Source organism: Columba livia, chromosome 1 (assembly GCF_036013475.1).
Source record: "Columba livia isolate bColLiv1 breed racing homer chromosome 1, bColLiv1.pat.W.v2, whole genome shotgun sequence".
Classification (NCBI taxonomy): domain Eukaryota; kingdom Metazoa; phylum Chordata; class Aves; order Columbiformes; family Columbidae; genus Columba; species Columba livia.
This window is the reverse complement of record NC_088602.1, coordinates 76,884,857-76,902,511: the sequence shown is the minus strand read 5'-3', so window position 1 is coordinate 76,902,511 and position 17,655 is coordinate 76,884,857. Positions and strand designations below refer to the sequence as shown.

The 17,655-nt window shown below is 45.3% G+C and overlaps 1 protein-coding gene across 2 annotated transcripts in view; it reads left to right on the top strand.

Annotated features, from left to right (window-relative positions):
- ARHGAP31 (Rho GTPase activating protein 31) overlaps positions 1-12,912 on the top strand; it is a 61,322-nt gene extending 48,410 nt beyond the window's left edge. Inside the window, exons 8-12 of one of the 2 annotated variants that reach the window (XM_005511454.4) lie at positions 182-306; positions 2,675-2,734; positions 3,401-4,024; positions 4,341-4,654; positions 5,559-12,912. In XM_005511454.4, coding sequence (XP_005511511.2) covers positions 182-306; positions 2,675-2,734; positions 3,401-4,024; positions 4,341-4,654; positions 5,559-8,003 — 3,568 coding nt within the window. In that variant the 3' untranslated portion in view covers positions 8,004-12,912. Of the gene's footprint in view, positions 1-181; positions 307-2,674; positions 2,735-3,400; positions 4,031-4,340; positions 4,655-5,558 lie in introns of both variants that reach the window. The other variant, XM_005511453.4, reaches the window with a different exon arrangement.
- The last annotated feature ends 4,743 nt before the right edge of the window (positions 12,913-17,655 follow it).

Below are 17,655 nucleotides of genomic sequence, written 5' to 3'. Positions count from 1 at the left end.
CACTTACAGAAAAGCAAGAGTTGGTTGTGCAACTATGCCTTGCATGCCTTAGAATTAATTAAAACAGGAGAAAGAAAAGAGGGACAGTGTTGAGAAGCGAAAGCTCAGAGGGTTTTGTGGGATATTAAAAAGGCAAAAATCTTTAGGGTTTGGTAACGTCCTGAGCCTTTTTTCCTTCCAGGAGAAAATTATCTACCAAGTCCAAGAAATGGAAGTCAATATTTAACTTGGGCCGTTCTGGCTCAGAATCGAAGTCTAAACTGAGTCGAAATGGGAGTGTCTTCGTAAGGGCGCAGAAGCTTTCTGGTAAGAACATTTTTCAGTTAGGTATTTCTCTCTGCAGCTTTCTCCTGTGATATTGATAGCATGTGGATACCTGTATCCACATGACACTAGTACCATCAGACTTGAGATAGTCTAATGGGGTCATGTCTGTTGCCTGGTTTCATGGACATCTTATTTTCACGTGATGGCGAGAAGCACCTGTTTGGGAGGATATGCCAGAGATCTACAGTAAATATTCCATTTTGGTATGTCATAAACATATCAAACATCCCGCTGCTCAGCTGTCAAGCTTGGGGACCAGGAAACGCTATGTAGTTTTGGATTAGTCCAGTCTTCCAGCCCAGCCGTCCTTTGGCTCCTAATGTCCATTCACCCATGACATTGGGTGAATGGCTGTCCTTCCACTAAAGGGCGTTAAAGAACCAACTGTGTTCAATGTCTTTGTGAAAAACAAGACACCAGGAGTTCCTACAGCTCCTCGCTCTCAGCACTCTAAGGGAAGCTATTACTTCTGCAGAATTTACAAGAGTGAAGTTGTCTTTTCTTCTGGCTGTAATCCCAAGGTCTAGACCCTTTTGAGCTGCAATTTCCTAAAGACTCTGCTTCCTGGAAAATCACATGGAAGTGCCAATTTCCAGTGTTCAGAAATGATAACTCAAATTCAAAATATCATGAAGTTGACTTTAAAGTAACTACAATTTTCAAAAGAAAGCATATACTTTCTTTTTTTTCTTTACCTGAGTTCATAAAGAAGTGTTTTGGGTTCATATGTCCTAGATTTTTTTAGCATTTCCAAGACAATAAATTGACTTTTTAAAAAGATGATGAAGGTGAACATTTTTTTTAGATAATCTCATGACTCAAAGATCTGGTGTTTGGAGGACCACTACTAAACATTGCAAGACTTAAAATAAAACAGTTAATGTTGGCAACATTACCTACCACCACATATAAGAGAGGCTGTATTTGGATCAGAAGTGAGTGTGAAGCCAAATGCTGGATCCAGCTCGTTTTGGACCTCTGCCTTCCCCCATGTTTTGCATGTACAGATGACCTCACATAGGGTGCCCATGGCAAACCTCAGAATAGCTCTCCATCCTATTTTGATCATGGGATCACCTTCTCACTTTGACAAGAAATACTATGTCCCAAGATAGAGTTTGCCCAAGGATGCCCAGGAATGGCTGGAGCCCGGTGATAGGAGCATTGAGTGATAGGAGGCTGTACATTTTCACCAGCACGGCATACAAATGCACAGATGTGTGCAGAGGCTTAGGCACTAAAGTACTGCTTTTGAGAAGCTGCCATGTTATATTTTTGTGTGCTCTCTGCTTACAGCCTAATGTGAGGAAACAGATGAACTTGCTGGTGAAACTCAGCACATGCTTTAACACAGTTTGTGTCCATGCACACAAGTCTGCAAGTCACATAAAAGGCGAGCTCCACAGCTTGAATTCTGTTCCTCTGTGAAAGAGGAGGCAGTGCTCAAGACATCATGCCATATGAATGTAAAAGGTAGCCAAGACTCCATATAAATGCAAAAAAGTAGCTGGAGTTTCTCCTGTGCTCATGTGAAAGTCGGTCCCAGAAGCCGTAATTATGAAAACAAATGAAGTTCAACAACCCTGCTCACTTCCCGCCTTACCTACTTTGCGCAATGTTGTAAACAGCAGACTTTGCTCCTAGACATTTTCCAGAGCTGCACTGGCCCTTTTTGGGCTGCCAGAGACTAACATGTCTTCCTTGCCAGCTACATTCCCCCCATCTCCCCTTTTCAGAGCTGTAACAGCTACATACTTCCAAAACCTCTCAGGAACAGACCTGTAGAGTGTCTGGTGACAAATGGCAGCTTGTTTCTGGACAAGCACATCCAGAGGGATGACCAGGAAAACAGGTTGCTACTGCCCTCACAAATTTCCCAGCGTGCTTGCTGGAGTCAGGGGGTGCTCATGCCAGTAAGAGAGCCTGGGAGTGCAATGTGAAAATAACCTAACATTTGCTGTCAGGAATGAGAGGTGAGAAGGCATTTATGTCAGTTTAGTTAAAAAGTCCCCACAACCAATAGAGTGACTTGATTGGGGAGGGCAGTGGCACATAACAGCTTTGGGGACGGCTAACTGCTTCACAGTAGAGATGATGTTGACTGGCTGGGTTAAGTATAGCTCTCCACATGTCTGGCAGGTGCAAAGCTGTTGTTAGCACTAGCAGATGCCCAGCTGTGTGGACAAATGTTGTGGGTAATAAGTCCTGTGGTGTGGTTACAGAGGGGGAATGCTTGAAAATAGAAAATAACTCTGATGTCTGCCTGGCACACCCATCTATATGTAGCATTTGGTGTTTATGGCTGAAACCTGCAAAGCCACAGGGTCTGAAACCTCCTTTTCCACAGAAAAAGCAACTATTCGGCCTGCGAAGAGCATGGACTCACTGTGTTCCCTGCCAGTGGAAGGTGAGACATCAGTAGCCTATACTGTAAGAGTGAAGGACTGCACCGCTGGATCTTCAGCTTTCCCCTGCGTTTGTATGGATGCAGTGATCTGTTGCTTTGCCTATCTCACAGTGTTGTGTTTCTTTGTATGCTTATGCCATGGCTGCTGACATATGCCTCTACCTTTGTGCACATGTTCTTTTAACCCTTTTCTGTGTCTTTGATGTTGGTGTACGTACCTGAGAATTGCCACTGTGCCTAGCTGCACCTTTATTAGCAGTGGGATTGCTTTGATTTAATTTTCAGTTATTCTGGGCACAAAATTCCCATTCATAAGTGAAAAGTGTTTGCAATAAGCTGACAAAGCCCAGAGCTGCGATCTTTGTGGGCAATGCACTCTAGCCCCAGACTTGGCTGCATCTGATTGAGAAGAGCCTCTAATAAAAGTCTTAGGTAATTTCCACTGGAAGGAATCCTATCCAGTCCTACCTGCCCAGCTTGATGGAGGCCCCAGGGCTGGAGCCTGGAAGGTCTTCAGTGCCTGCTGTCGCCATCTCTCTGGGGAAATGTGGGTGTTCACCAGGGCAGGACTCATCCCTGGAGGGATTGATACAGGCTCTTCACAGAGGAAGGTTGTTTGCTACTTCTTTGCTTCTCGCTAACTTGTTCCTGTCTTCCTGTCTCTAGGGGAGGATGAGAAGAGCAGATTCAAACGGGCAGTGACTACTGGAGGTTTTTTTGTTCCTGTGATGAAGATACGGACGGGAGGCACAGGCAGCTCATACGACCTCAGCAAGGAGAACGAGTGGGAGCGGGAAGGATCCACCATGGGGGCCAAAGGAAGCTCAGAGCTGGGTGGAGAGAAAGGTCCTCCCAGGACACCACAGGCAAAGTCACCCCCCGAGCAGCTGAAGGTCTTCCGGCCAGGAGAGGATGCTGAAAACGAGCAGACTTCCTCCAAAGGCGTCCGCATGTTCTACACCTCCGAAACAGCCAAGTCAGGCTTCCCAAGCAGCCTCTTCCCCTTGGAGGCCTCCCCTCGTCACCAGCGGAAAGCCCTAAACATCTCAGAGCCTTTTGCCGTCTCTGTCCCCCTGCGGGTATCCGCAGTCATCAGCACCAACAGCACTCCCTGCCGTGTGCCCGCCAAGGAGAAGCTTTCCCTCTCCAGCCTTGAGGAGCTCTCTTCCCTGGTGTCCGAGAGCACAAGCCCCTCTGCCCTGGAAGCCGGGACCCACACAAGGACAGAGCAGGCACCAGAGAGGAAGGAGAAACAGCCAGGGCCCACCCCACCAGCGGCAGCATCCAGAGGTAAAAGTGTGTTAAGGAGTGGGACATGGAGCCTCTGTTGGGCTAATGGAGGTGCCCTGCAGCTCATTGGCATGGAGATTGCTCCAGGCTGTTCATGTGGCAGGAAAGAGACCAAGCTGTAGCAGGCGGGTGTTGACAGTAGCAGGTCAGGTTGGCGCTCATTTCAGTAATGAGGCTGGGGAGGTGGGTGGCCTCCTGGGAACATCCTGTTGCGCCCAGAGGGAGCTCTTTAGCTTTGTTAGTTGACTTTGGATTGAAAAAGCAACATATTTTCAGTCATAAGTAGTTACACTGTTCATTTGTGTTTCTGATCCAGGCTCTCACCCTGAGGAGCTGGTGGCAGCCAGGAAACCTGAGCCCTTAGAAACTCCACAGCCAGCAGTGGAAAATCAGGAGACGTTATGTGCGCAAAGTAGCTGCACAAGCAGCACCAGCAGACCCCAGCAGTCCTCAGAGCAGAGTCCCACCTTGGAACAAACACCAGCCTCAGAGGTTCATACAGGACCAATCCTTACAGACAAGGCAGAGAAAGTACAGCTCAAGATGAAGGATATCTCCACAGAAAGCAGCTGTGGCCAACAGGAGATCAAGACAGCCAAGACAGAAGAAGGGTCACGCTTAAGAGATGTGGTAAGAAAGAAGGCATGAGAAAAGAGATGGGGGACAATGTGATGGTGGTGACTGGTTGTTTAAAATTTCATTGTGTGTACATAGTCACAAAAACTCAGTCTATGACCTAGGCTAAGCAGGGTCAAGAATTGACCAGAGGCTGATTTCATTTCTGTCCACATCAACATATGGTGATTTACCTTTACATGACTACCTACTGTCCCCTTTTGGTCTTCTTTTCCTGCAGCTATACGATTGCAGCCAGTGCAATCTGTCTGCTCTGAGACTCCCCAGATGTGAGACTGTCCGGATGTCTGAGCATTTTGACCCATGGCCTCTGAATTCTCCTTCTATTTTTGCTGTCCCATTTGTCCTGGACAGCCTGAGCAGTCCTTTTATTTCTTCCATTCTCTACACAGTTGGGTTTTTTTATTTTTTTTTTTTTTTTTTAATTATTAGTTTTATATCCTCTGTATCTCTAGCAGGGCTTTTTCACAAAGTTTCTTACAGCGATACTCATCTCTGGACAGCTATTTAAAGATCTGTTGGCATAGCTCATTGAATAAATTATTCATTCCAGTTCTTGTGCAACTAGGGAATGCAGATCCTCTGGCGAGGCCAAGTGAGTCTGAATGGGAAGAGCTGAGAAACAGGCTGAGACATTCCAGCTACTCATTCACTTCACTCTTTCAGTACATCTGTCCAGGTCTCATTTTGGCTGCACCTTGGATCTTCTCTTCCATAAACCCACTTGTTTATAGAATTATTTCCTTCCTTGAACTTGTAGCAGTGTCTGTGTTTCTGTACTCATGAGCATGCTCATCCAGGAGCCTGTCTATTCTAAGAGGGCTGTTTGAGGAAAATGGAGGGGTATTTACTGTTAAGTTGTGAGTTGCCAGATCATGGCATTTCTTATGTTTTTCAGACTCAAGAGGACCCTACAAATACCCTTCTAGAACCACTGTGGCCAGAGATACAGCAGGAACTGAAAATTATCGAACCTGAAGAGGAGCTCTTGCTCCCCAAGAGGGGCCTAATTTCTGAATCCTCTTCCTCAGTACAAACAGATACTTCTTCCTCTGATAGAGGGCAGAGTCCAACACTGTCTGAGCAGAAATCCGCAAGCAGAACACCACAAATGACAACTCAGGTGCCTTTATTTTGTGCCACTGGCACGGAACGACAAGACAGCCTCCACAATTGCCAGTCTGATGTGGATGCACAGCAGAGCTGTGCTTCAGCCCTACCCAAACTGGGTACTCTTCCAACTGGCACAGCCACTCCGAAGAACCACCACCCTGTGGTCGACAGCAGGAGTGAATGTCTCACACCTCCCCTGAACTGGAAGCTTCATAGTCAATCAGAATTTAATGAGGTTGCCCCAAGTGATGGATTTTCGTGTTCCAAAGGAGCATGTCCAGAGTTAGGGAGAGAAAAAGATAGCACTTTCCAGCTGCAGAAGGAAAAGGATGGTCTTATTAGAGTCCAGACTCAGAGAGGGAAGCCTGAGATAATGACTGCTGATGAAAGAGACACATTCTCCTCCAAGGTGCCGAGTGGAGCTGGAATCCAGGAGCTGAAGGAGGGAAATGCTGTTAGCAGAACCCATGATGCTGGTGACCAGGAAGATGAGGATACCTGGACAGATAATGTGCAGAGCTTAGAACTCGTGGAGCCATGGGAGGATCACCAGTGGGTTACAAGCCCACTCCACTCCCCTACTTTTAAGGATGTACAGGAGAAGATGATAGAGGAGTTTCAGCCACAGAGACAGAGAGCAGAGACAGGCCTTTCTCTTAGACCAAGATTCAGTCGCAGCCTCTCCCTGGACAGTAAAGACACAGTAATGAGTTTGTGGACTATCCCATTCTCTTTCTTTGATGCCAGTGACCACCAGCAACCATGCAGTGACATTCTGCCAGTGACTTGTGAGCTGCCCAAAACACAACCCATTTCTCCCTCTAGTCTGGGCAATGCTAAGCAAGATGATAATGGCATAAATCCTCCAGAAGAACCTTCAAAACTCGAGGACCTGAGATACCCCCTCAGCAGGGACCAAGCACGAGCTGAAAAAGGGCCCTCTAGAATCCCTTTTCTAGAGGAAAAGAAAGTGGATGTGAACAAAGAAAACCCTTGGAACTCAAAGCCTGAGCTGTCTTTACCATACCAAAATAGCCCAGGCAGCTCTTCAAAGGTGAAGAACACAAAGGAGGAGCTATCCATGTCTCAGGACACTGCCTTGGGAGGAGAGACCATTACCAAAGCGTCATGCTCTGCCACTGAGGCACAACTGAGTAGTAAAAGTGAAGAAACACCTCGCAAAGTGAAGACCAGGCCTTCGTCCCTCAACTTGGATTCACTCCTTCCAGCCCCAGATTTCTTCACATTTGAGAGCCTGTCCATACCCTCTGCTCCTGGGAACCTCCTGTGTGGGCAGAAGGAAGTAAAAAGCAGTGATTCTGTCCCATCCCTACCGACTGCTTGCCCTGCTGCCAGTAAAGGCATCCCATGGGCATCTCATTTCAATGCCCATGTGGATCTAGACTTGGATTACCTGGCAGTGGCCCATGCCACCACTGGCCGCCGTAACTCTGCCCCTGTCAGTGTGTCGGCAGTCAGGACCTCCTTCATGATTAAGATGTGCCAGGCAAGAGCGGTGCCTGTGATACCCCCCAAGATTCAGTACACCCAGATCCCCCAGCCCCTGCAGGCTCAGAATGCAGCTCCACCAGCTGAGAAGAAGGAAGCAGAAACTAAGCAGGCCACCAGGCAGACTCAAAGGGGGGCATGGAGTCACTTGGAGGCCCCCAAGAGCCCGCTGACAGAGAAAAAAGGCAAAGCAGAGAAAGAAAACAGTGACCCAGCTCAGAAGGACTCAGCCTGTCCTTGGCACAGCAGCCTTGGCTCTCCACTGGAGCAACCTCAGTCCAGTCATTATCCTGCTCTGGATGCCCCTGTTCTGCGCCGAAAGCGCACTTCTGAGGGGGAGACAGCTGGAGATAACCCACAGTCCTCAAAGATGGAGAGGCCATCAGGGTTCTCCAAGCCTTCCTATAGATCTAGGCCCGGGAGGCCCCAGAGTCTGATTCTCTTCAGTCCCCCTTTCCCCATTATGGACCACCCCTCCTCTTCAGCAGACTCCAGGATGTTGTTATCACCCATTAGGAGCCCCACTCAGACCACCTCTTTGAGCCCCATTTGTGGTGATCTGTCTGAGACTTCGCGGACAACGCCCGAGGGGGTGACGCTGCGGAACAAAATGACCATCCCCAAGAATGGCCAGAGACTGGAGACCTCTACCAGCTGCTTTTACCAGCCCCAGAGGCGCTCTGTGATTCTGGATGGACGAAGTGGGAGGCAGATTGACTAGCAACTGCTTCTCGTATTCCTTTTCCATGGTGGATGGGATGTTGAAGACCAACTCTGTTGCCATTTTGCTGTTGTTATAACTATTTCGTGCAAGATGGACCTGAATCCTTTGTGGTTTCTTGCAAAGCATTTTGCTATGGAGGGTCATAGTCTTTTTGTTTTGCTTTTCCTTCCCTTTCTCACCCCTGTCCCTCACTGTCTGCTTTTTTTGATAAGCCAGTCCCAGGTAACTTACATTTCCTCATACACATTGTCTAACAAGCCCTGTGAAAGTCTTATCTTCCCTATGAAAAAAAAGCAAAAATAATTCTCAGTATAATAGAAAACAGGGCTGGGAGGAAACACTGTTCCAAAGTGTTGCAGCCCAGGGTGTAGGGGCACATTGCTAAGGAGGTAAGTCCAGATGTTTGGGACCTCCTTCCATTGTTTCCCAGCCACCAGTGAAGGACCGTGTTTGTCTCATTTAGTCGGTGTAAATAAACAGTGCAGAAGGCTGGTGATAACTCAAGAGAAAGGTGAAGCTGGCATGAGCAAATCACGTAGGGTGTGAGACACTTGAGGATGTTCCAGTGACAAACATACAACCTGAAGGCGCTGCCTCCAACTCTGTCCTTGCATCGAAGATGTGCTCTTTCCAGCGTGTGCAAGGGCTGGACTGAAAGCAGCTGGACAGGAAATGCCCTGTTGTTCTTTCAGTCTTCCAAGTCCTGCTCATGAGTTTTTTTGCTCTCAGCTACACCTTCCTTGAGCAGACAAGATCTGTGTGGCTGGGGGATGAGTGTGCAGCTGGGTGTCCAGCGGTAGAGACTTCTCAGGCTGGTACCAATGAAAGCAAACATACGGTCATAACAAAGGCCGGTATCAACCATTTTCATCATTGCTTAAAGCCAGATGACACCTCTGCAACTATCTCCAGCTGTCTTCCACACTGCCAACAGTAGAGAAAAGCAAGAGGAATTTCTGATCTGCATGTCCTTGGGCTATTGCCCCTTGCACCCTGACTGACCGATCTTTGACCCTTGGTCTTTCATTGCCACTGTGTGGCATATCCCCAGGTGCTTCTTCTTCCTTTAAACTTGCTCTCCTTGTGATTTTACACTGTTTCTTTGAGAGCATGGCTGTTTGTCACCTCCCCGGCCCTCAGTGCTTTCAGATTGACTGAGAGTATGGTAAAAAGGATGATACGTGGGACTGCAGAACAGATCATGAACGGTATCCTGAGAGAGGGATTTGAAGTGAATTAAACTCTCTCCTGAAGGGTTGTTGTTATTACAGGCAAATACAAGTTCATATAAGCAACAGCTACCACAGGAATAGAATTAAAGCTTCCTTTATAAAGTCTCTAACTCCATGTTCAACACAGGCTCATCTATTGCCCGTCTCAACGTGGGCAATCGCAAATTCAGGTACAGCCCATGCTGTCTCTGCAGTTTGTGTCACTAGTGACTATGGAGGAGACTGGAACACAGGTGTTGCTGCCAGAACTGAGATTGTCCCTGTAATAGTGTTCATGGAGAAGTCTGAGTCTGTAGACCCTCGAATGAACATTCTGGGCAGTAACTGTGTATCTGTTAGGAAGTGCTATAGCCGCCACAACGAGGGCCAATCAGAATTTCCCAACGGATGTATGTTTAGGGCTTTTTTTTTCTGAAGTACTGGCATTTTCAAATTGTTAGCAAACTCAACCCACGAGCTTCTGATCTGTACTGACTGTGTCACTTAATTAGTGTCATATTAAACCAGATGAGAGCCTGGCGTTCTTGTTTGGGTCCATGTTCTCTCACAGATGCCAGCCTATGCTTTACTTGGGCAAGCCGTGGACAGCAGGTCCAGAATACTCAGCTTCATGAAAATTGTATTATCCTCCTCCCAGACCATGAGATGCCTGTGCAGCCTCCCATTAAAACAAGGGAGTTGCCAGTCCTCCATTCTCCTCATGATTAGTGCAGCTCTGTGCTGCATTTGCATGGCACCCAAATGCTTTTTTTACTGCCTCATGGGAAAGCTTTTAACCACCATGGCTTGGTTAATGTTGAATGACTTGGGAAGGTGCGATATAAGGAATTATAGTAAGGCTTTAGAGAAAGTAAAAGTTGTGGAAATGATGCCCAGGCCTTTTTGGTGTCAACAAAATAGTTTATTTTGGACAGGGATTTATATTCTCTCAGTTCCTAGAAGTTATGACTGCCAAAGCATCTGGAATGGAGCCAGTGAAGCTCACAAAGTAATGTATCAGAAGAAAAAGAAAATGTGATGAAACCTGGGCACCTTGAAACTATTTTTTTTTCCCCTCCTTATTCTCATATAAGCTGATCTATGAACAAGAAATGAGGTCTGGCAATTTGTATATAATACCCTGTCTCAGCTTTTAACAGCTTTCCTGTAAGTAATAGCGCTTTTGGCCTAAGTGGTGAAACTCCTGCAAGAGAAAATTATTAGAAGACTTTACTTAATATTAAAGAACAGCCTCCACTAAAATCTGTATCCAGACTGTACGTTTCAAGGGTGTTTCAGAATTTGAACTCAGATCCCGCTCCTGAATCTTAATTAAGTAGAGATTCTGTAATGACATCTCTCTTTCGTAGCTCAATCCCATCTCTATCTGCAATTCAATCTCCAGCCTTCAGTTGAGGCATCAAACTTCTGAGAGCCTCGTGAAGTGGGCTTAATGCAGTCACATCACTGTAGCTCTATAGTCACAAGTGGGCTTGAATGAAGAGCGCTGAGATAAAGCCTCAGATTCTGCAGAGTTGAGAGAACTTGTTTAGTTTCACGGTGCACCACTGCACAGGTGTCACCATTCCCAAATCTAGACTCAGACTTCTGCAGAGTCTGTAATGCTTGATGACGGATCCATGTTGATACTGACAGTTGCAGTCTCCTCAAGGACCAGAGCATGATAGTTGGTCAGAGCCAGAAGACAGAAGCCATCTCCCATCAAATGGTGCTGGCTATGTGGTTGGAACTTCATGAGATCCAACTTTACTAAGCCATTCCTGAGGTCAGGTTCAGCGTCAGACCTGATGTCATCTTTGCTTCAGAGCCATTAGGTTGTCCTCTGTCACCCTGCAGTAGCAGATTTTTTTCTGTGAAGCGTTATAGAGAGGGGTAGATAAGATTAATGGGAGATAGGTCTGGCCCAGAATTTGAAGTTTTGTGTACAGGAGAGATAAATCAGTTGTTCTTGACATTATGGAAAGGACCTTTCTAAATAGACTGTCACATCATTTGCAGCTCTGCAAGGATCATCTCAGGGACCCTGCAATACGTTTTGGTTCTCCTGAGACTGTGAAGAGTGTAAAGGCCATTGCCAAGTTTGCAGATTGCCCCAGTCTCAATCATGATGTGGTATCACCAGCATGTGTTCCTTGTGGACTTTTACAAATGGGAAACAAGTGACTAAATTTCACTTATTCTTCCCATGTAGTCAGGATGTTTGTGCAGCTTCTGTTAAGCGTAGCTGAGAGTGAAATTGTTGGGCTGGCAAAGATGGGAATCCTCTGACGGAAAGGAGGGACATGGATAATGTTAGCTCATGTGGGAGCTGCCTTATTGATGGGAAAGTGAACAGAAATTAATATTGTATTTTACCTAATAAACCACATTCATCTGGGTTGTCCACCCCATGCTATCACTTCAGAAAGACTGAAGCACTTCTTTTTTTAACCTTTGGAACTTCAGAGGAACTTAGGTCTGTATTAGAGAGGATTGATTAAGCTCTGCGACATTTTCCCTCATCCAGAGTTCAAATGGTGCAATCAAAGTCTTTTTTCTTTCTTTAAGAATTCTGAAATGCCTGTAGTGGTGAATATTGTGTTAAATTTATATATATATATATAAAAGAACTTTCTATATAAATATATTAAAAAGGAAATGTAATTAAAATGAAGGAATTGCCTAAATAGAATCCTGCACGTCTGTGAAACTTGGGCTGATGCATGGAACTGTTTTCTGCTGCAATGTTTGCAGCACTGAGGGTGTGAGATCAACTGGCTTTTTGCCCACAGAGGAGAAGCTACTGAATTCTGCCTAATCTGTGGTGGCCAGAAGGCCTGAATCTGCCTTCCTAAGGCTGATCATGTCCTGGGAGAGGACATGTCCTCTGGGAGACCAGAGTGCAAGGACTGATTTAGCTTTCCACCACAAGCTTCTCCCCTTTGAAATCTTTGAAAATTCAAACAATTTACTGGAGCATATACTACCTTTCAGGCATGTCCACATTTTGCAGTTGTCCCTTTTACTGTTCTCCGTCTCTAGAAAAAGAAAAAATAAATCTCTAGAGGTGGGGGAGAAGCTGTAGCTGATTCCAATTTGTTTCAGCTTTTGCTTGCTCCTGATCAATGTAAAGGCTTGGTGATAACTAATTCTGCTCCAAGCAAGGAATGGAAAGCTTGCCACTGAGTTCAACTGGAAATGGAGCAGGACATTAACAGCCCAGGAAAGGAAGGATGGCAGGAGGCAAGTGCTTCCTGAGGGCTCCATGCAGCAGCCCAGACCTTAGATCTTGTTCTTGTAGGCACTGGTCCCCTTTGAAATACTTTTTGCTACCAGGTCAAGGGAAGGGCTGGAAGTCAGAGACTGTGAAAAGAACTGTCCCCATCGCACTGGCCTTGGTTTGTGATTACTTCTTCTGCTAGCTCTGATGGATTGTATTTTTGTTAAGCTTTGTTCTCTGTGTGGACTTGCCTGCTTTTGTGCCTTATTGCTTAAAAGAAAAAAGAAAACAAAAACAAACCAAACAAAACAAAACAAAAAACAGCCACAAAAAAAAAGTTTTGCCAGATCTCAGCCATGAGATTAAACTGGAGTTTTTATAAAAACAGACCTGTGCCCTAGTGATGTTTTAAAGCATTTTATTTTTCCTGGATTTGGTTTATGAACATGTTGAAAATGCATTTGTGTTCATCTGACATGGAGTTCGAGCCTTTCTTTTACTGTGTAGGTGGATGGGGCACCACAGAGTGTTTGTCTGGGTTTTGACTATGGGGATGAAGTTCAGGGCCTGATCACACACTTCTCTGATGGCAGGTTACGAGGGCTGCAGCTGCTCTGCAGCTCTGAAAATGAAGTGGGGCTTGGAGACTTCTGTAGAATTAACATTATCTGAAATACTTTAAAATTTCCAAGGGAAATTGTAATTTCTTACAATTTTAAATTCTTCCAGGCTGAAGTTTCAGTGATGCATGACCACATCCTCCCATTTAGCATGTCTCCTGCAGAACTCTGCCTTGCCTGTGATGATGTAGAGCAATGCAGAGCGGAGCACAGAAATACTTTGGGATCCCAATGCTTGTAGAGGGGAAGCCCAGCTGGAACAAGAGAATTTATTATAAAGCCTTTGGTGCTATGTGCGTGCACTTCTGTTGATTTGTAAAGGACAAGTAAGAACTTAAAAAATTATTAAGTTTCCTGGTTCTCTAGATTCTTGCAGTGCCCTCACTGATCTAATCTCTGAACTGTAGCATGGAAGTGAATATTATTAGCATCTGCTCATTATTCCGTCCTTGGGGGGAAAAAAAGAGAGGGGGTTCTTGTGGTTGTAGCCTCAGTGGGCATACCTGCAGTTCAGTCTCCTCTTTGTTCTCCCTAAAAAACAGATGAATCCTTAGGTTTTTCCTACTCAGCAGCTGAATTCAGGGCTTTACTCCCTTTCCTACCTCCTTCATGACTCCAGTTTCTCTTTAGGAAAATGCCTGCGTTGTGCTTCCTGCACAACCATGGCAACCGGCACACAAAGTAGGAGAGAAAACCGTGTCTGTTGACCTCTGTAATTGTTGTTAGTCATCGCCAATTATTAGTGCAGTATGAGAAAAGTATTTTTGTATTCTTTGTGCCACAGAGTGTAGCAGTGAGTTGGCCATAAGGCAAGAGGAAAATCTCACGCTGTTCCCCAGCATTCCCATGGTTATGAAAATCAAGCAAAAGGCACGCTGCAGACTTGGTTGTGCTCCACTCAGCACTGTGATCTAGATCAGGGTGCCTAAACACTTGGAAGTGCTTGAAGACGATTTCAGCCAATTCCTTTTGCCTGCTTTTCCCATCACTATGAGTTTGAAAGTCTGACTGAGGACAAGGATCTGTGTAGGTTGTATTGGAAGCACCAGCTATGACATCTTGGATACTGTCAGCTAAGCTAAAACCAGGATTAAGCAAGTTCCAGAACTAGCTGTTGACCAGGAAATAATTCAATCCAGTGCCAAAGAGCAGTTGATACCAGTATCTCATGTATCCTCCTTGTAACAAAGAAGTCCAGCAGCTGTGGGACACAGGACATGTCTAGTTGGCGTCCCACTGGATGGAGCTAAACGTCAACTGGCAGCAAAGAGAAGGCACGCAGTGCGTGGAAGGAAATTTAGCTTGGTGGGGGATATTTAGGCCAAACTGACACAAGGCATTGACAGGAGCAAAAAGAACAGGATCATAATGGCCAAGATGGAGAAAGGCAGTAAGACCTCTGAGTTCATTTTCCATCTGAGCAGAATAAACTTTTCAGAGCACATGTCTCACTGCAAGGGTAAAGGATGAACAGTTTCAGAGTTAAGGTTTAGAAATGACTTGGAGCTGTGAAGCTCAGACCTGGCCAAGTCCTGCTGCCCCTGTTAGCTAGAGCAGGAGTGTTAAAACAAGAACATTTGGTTCACTCCGTAATAAAAAAGGTAGCTATTTTCTCATGCCTTGTTTGCAAACTACAGTGTGAGATGAACTGCATTTTGCAAACAGAAAATTCATAGGAATCATGTCATGCACTTTGGGTCTAGATCAATCTTAAAACTGGACGTGCTTTCTTCTGTGGCACACCTGCTACAGGGAGCACATACCTGTCATTTAATTCCCTTATCTGAAAAGACCAGGAAAGATTTGAATTCAGTGAGAGGAAATGACTTTAAAGAAAACTTAGTAGCTGCTTAAAAATGAACTACAAGGAACAAGAACATGGGAACAACCAGCGCTGGAGAAAGGAGAATAACACGCAAGATGATTATTAAACACGGAAAGTTTCTAGATAAGTAAAACCTGAAAAGGAAAAAGACAAAACAGAAATGAAAACAAAACCAAACAAAACTCCAAACCAAATAAAAACAAACAAAAAAACCCAAACCAAACACCAAGCCAAGCAAAACACAACAAAACCCAGCCATAGTAACCAATCTGAAAAATATCAGGTAACTTATTTCCCTCCTTCATAACTTCTTCATAAGAGTCAAGAAAAAGATCGGAAGAAAACAGGTGCTCACAAATTGCTTTACCCTTTTTTTTTATTGTGAGATAATTTGCTTTTAATTTGCTTTAAACACAAAGGGTCAGACAGTGGAGGCAGAAGAGAGATGTAAATAGACTAAGCTGGTTGTTTGCAGAGATTATTTGAAGTGGCTTGGCTTTAACTTCTCCAACCCTGTGCCAGCCACAGTAACCTGCTAAAGGTGAGCGTTACTTTGCGAAAAAATAGACAGAGTGAAGGTTTTCAGTCCTGTGTTGACTCGCAGTCAGTAACAGCAATGGGTATCCAGAGCAGCTCACTGCCCATCACTTGGCTCACTTGCAGAGTTTATCTGAACTAGTGAATGTGCAAGAACTGCAGATGACCTTGCCTATGCTGGAATTTCACCTTGCATGCAAGCTAACACAGTCAGACACACCCTCACCTTTTTTTTCCTGTTGAGGATAAACCCTCAGCAGTCATCCTCAACTCCTCATGCAGCCAGATCTCCTAAAGATAGATGCCTGAGATGACAAGGAGAGTCCTTGCAGGAGGTTCCCAGCATACCACACGTTGCAGAGGCTTTCTCCAGTTGCCACAGAGGGCAGGGCTGCCAAAGGGTGGAAAAAGGAGGCTTCATTTATGAGCTAGTTTTAGGTCATACTTGGTCCCAATGAACATTTTATTGGCATGGGTCCCTGTTGTGAGGAATGTGAAAAACTTAAGATGCCAGGGCAGTGAACAGGATGGGGAATAAATCTTCTGAGTCAGAGGACAGCAAACACCACTGACAGCCTGGTGCTGGTTTTCACAGTGAGGTGGGTAGTCAGATACAAGCACAGCACATAGTGGGCATTGTATGTGGTACATGAACCAGCAAGGTAAGGAGAAACAGGGACTGAGAAAGTCTGTGCAAAGAGATCTCATGAAGAAGAAGAACAACAAATGAGGGGAAAGGAAGAAGGGGTAGGAAAGTCTGCTGGAAAAATGGGAGCAAGGCACAAAATACACAAAGGCAGCCCCACATTGCCCCATTGCCTGAAGGAACAGAGATCTTCAGTGCTGTCAGCCACAAACATTCAATGATGTGAAAGACATCAGGTTATGTTTGTGTGTATATGGGAGAGGAGCAGCTGAGGGTTTGGGATTCTTGTTGGCTTGGAGGCTATGCTGCTCTGTCAAGTATGAGCAGAGGATGTTTCTCAGCAAGACTCTGATTTCTCAGAGCTGGAAATTTTAAAATAAATTAATAATCTAAAAATGTAGTTGGTAACTCTGTGGGAGAATTGAAACATTATTTTTTTGCCAGGAGAGAGCTGTGAATATTCACACCTACGGAGAAGAAATACACAGAGTGAATCTGCAAACAAACAACACAGTTTCTACCTGGAGAATTTTTTTCTTCATCCTGTCTTAGTCCAGCAGTTTTCATGCATCTGTGCATATACCCTGCTCTGAATGCCACATACATCCATACCCTTCAGCCAGCAATCCAAATAGCTGAGAATGACCAAGATTTCTTTAAAAGCCTCATCTAACACATAAACCCATTCACCACTATTCCTGCCATGGTCTCCATCGCTTCCTCACCCTCCTCTGGCATCCCAGGTAGGGAACTTGCAGAGATTGGAATCAACCTTCAGAAGCTGAAAAACCAGAAAAAGCTGTGCAGGACTTTTAATGAGCCTGCTCAACATCATTCTGCCCTCAGTTCAGTCCTCTTCCTCTTTAGTTCAGGTGGATAAAGCTGGGTTTTTCTGGTTGCATTGTGACATGCTTGGGACTTCTGCATAGATCTACCATTGCCTGGATCACTTGTCCATTACACCTTTTATTTTTTTAAAACATAAACCATAAACTGCAACGTGAGGGACAGGCTTAACAAGCTGAAAGAAAATTTGAAAAACCCAAGCTTAATTGGTTTCAGTTGCCATTTATGCAATAGGTCAATGTTATAATTTGCAACTGGTTGGAGCAGTTAATACTGCAATAGTCTCTTCAAAGTAGTCTCAGTTCCTGCAACTTTTTCCCTATATTGAGCACAGTGCTACAATCACACCACATTTAGATGCAGCAAGAAGGAAGAGACCTCTGGGTCTGAAGCAAAAGACCAGAGAAAGAAAATAATATTTGAAATTACTTACTTCTGTGGTCCTAAAGTTTTCTTCAGGCCGCAACTCCAGCCACATCCATATGCAGAAGGCCTTGCTAGTCTCTGGAAAGTCCCACAGCCAGTTGTTTCAGACATGACTTGAGCAAGAGATCTTTCTGAAGGGGTGCAGCTATCCATGAAGGCTGCCATGACAGGGGAGTTTTTGGAGGGGTTTGGCCTGCACTGTCTTTCCTCCCCCATTTCTCTCCTGTCTGCTGTTACTGTTGGCAGGGATTTGCAAGCAGCAAGCAGCATGGCAAGTGGCAGGGAACCCAGTCTTTGCTATTGCTGCCTAACTTAGGC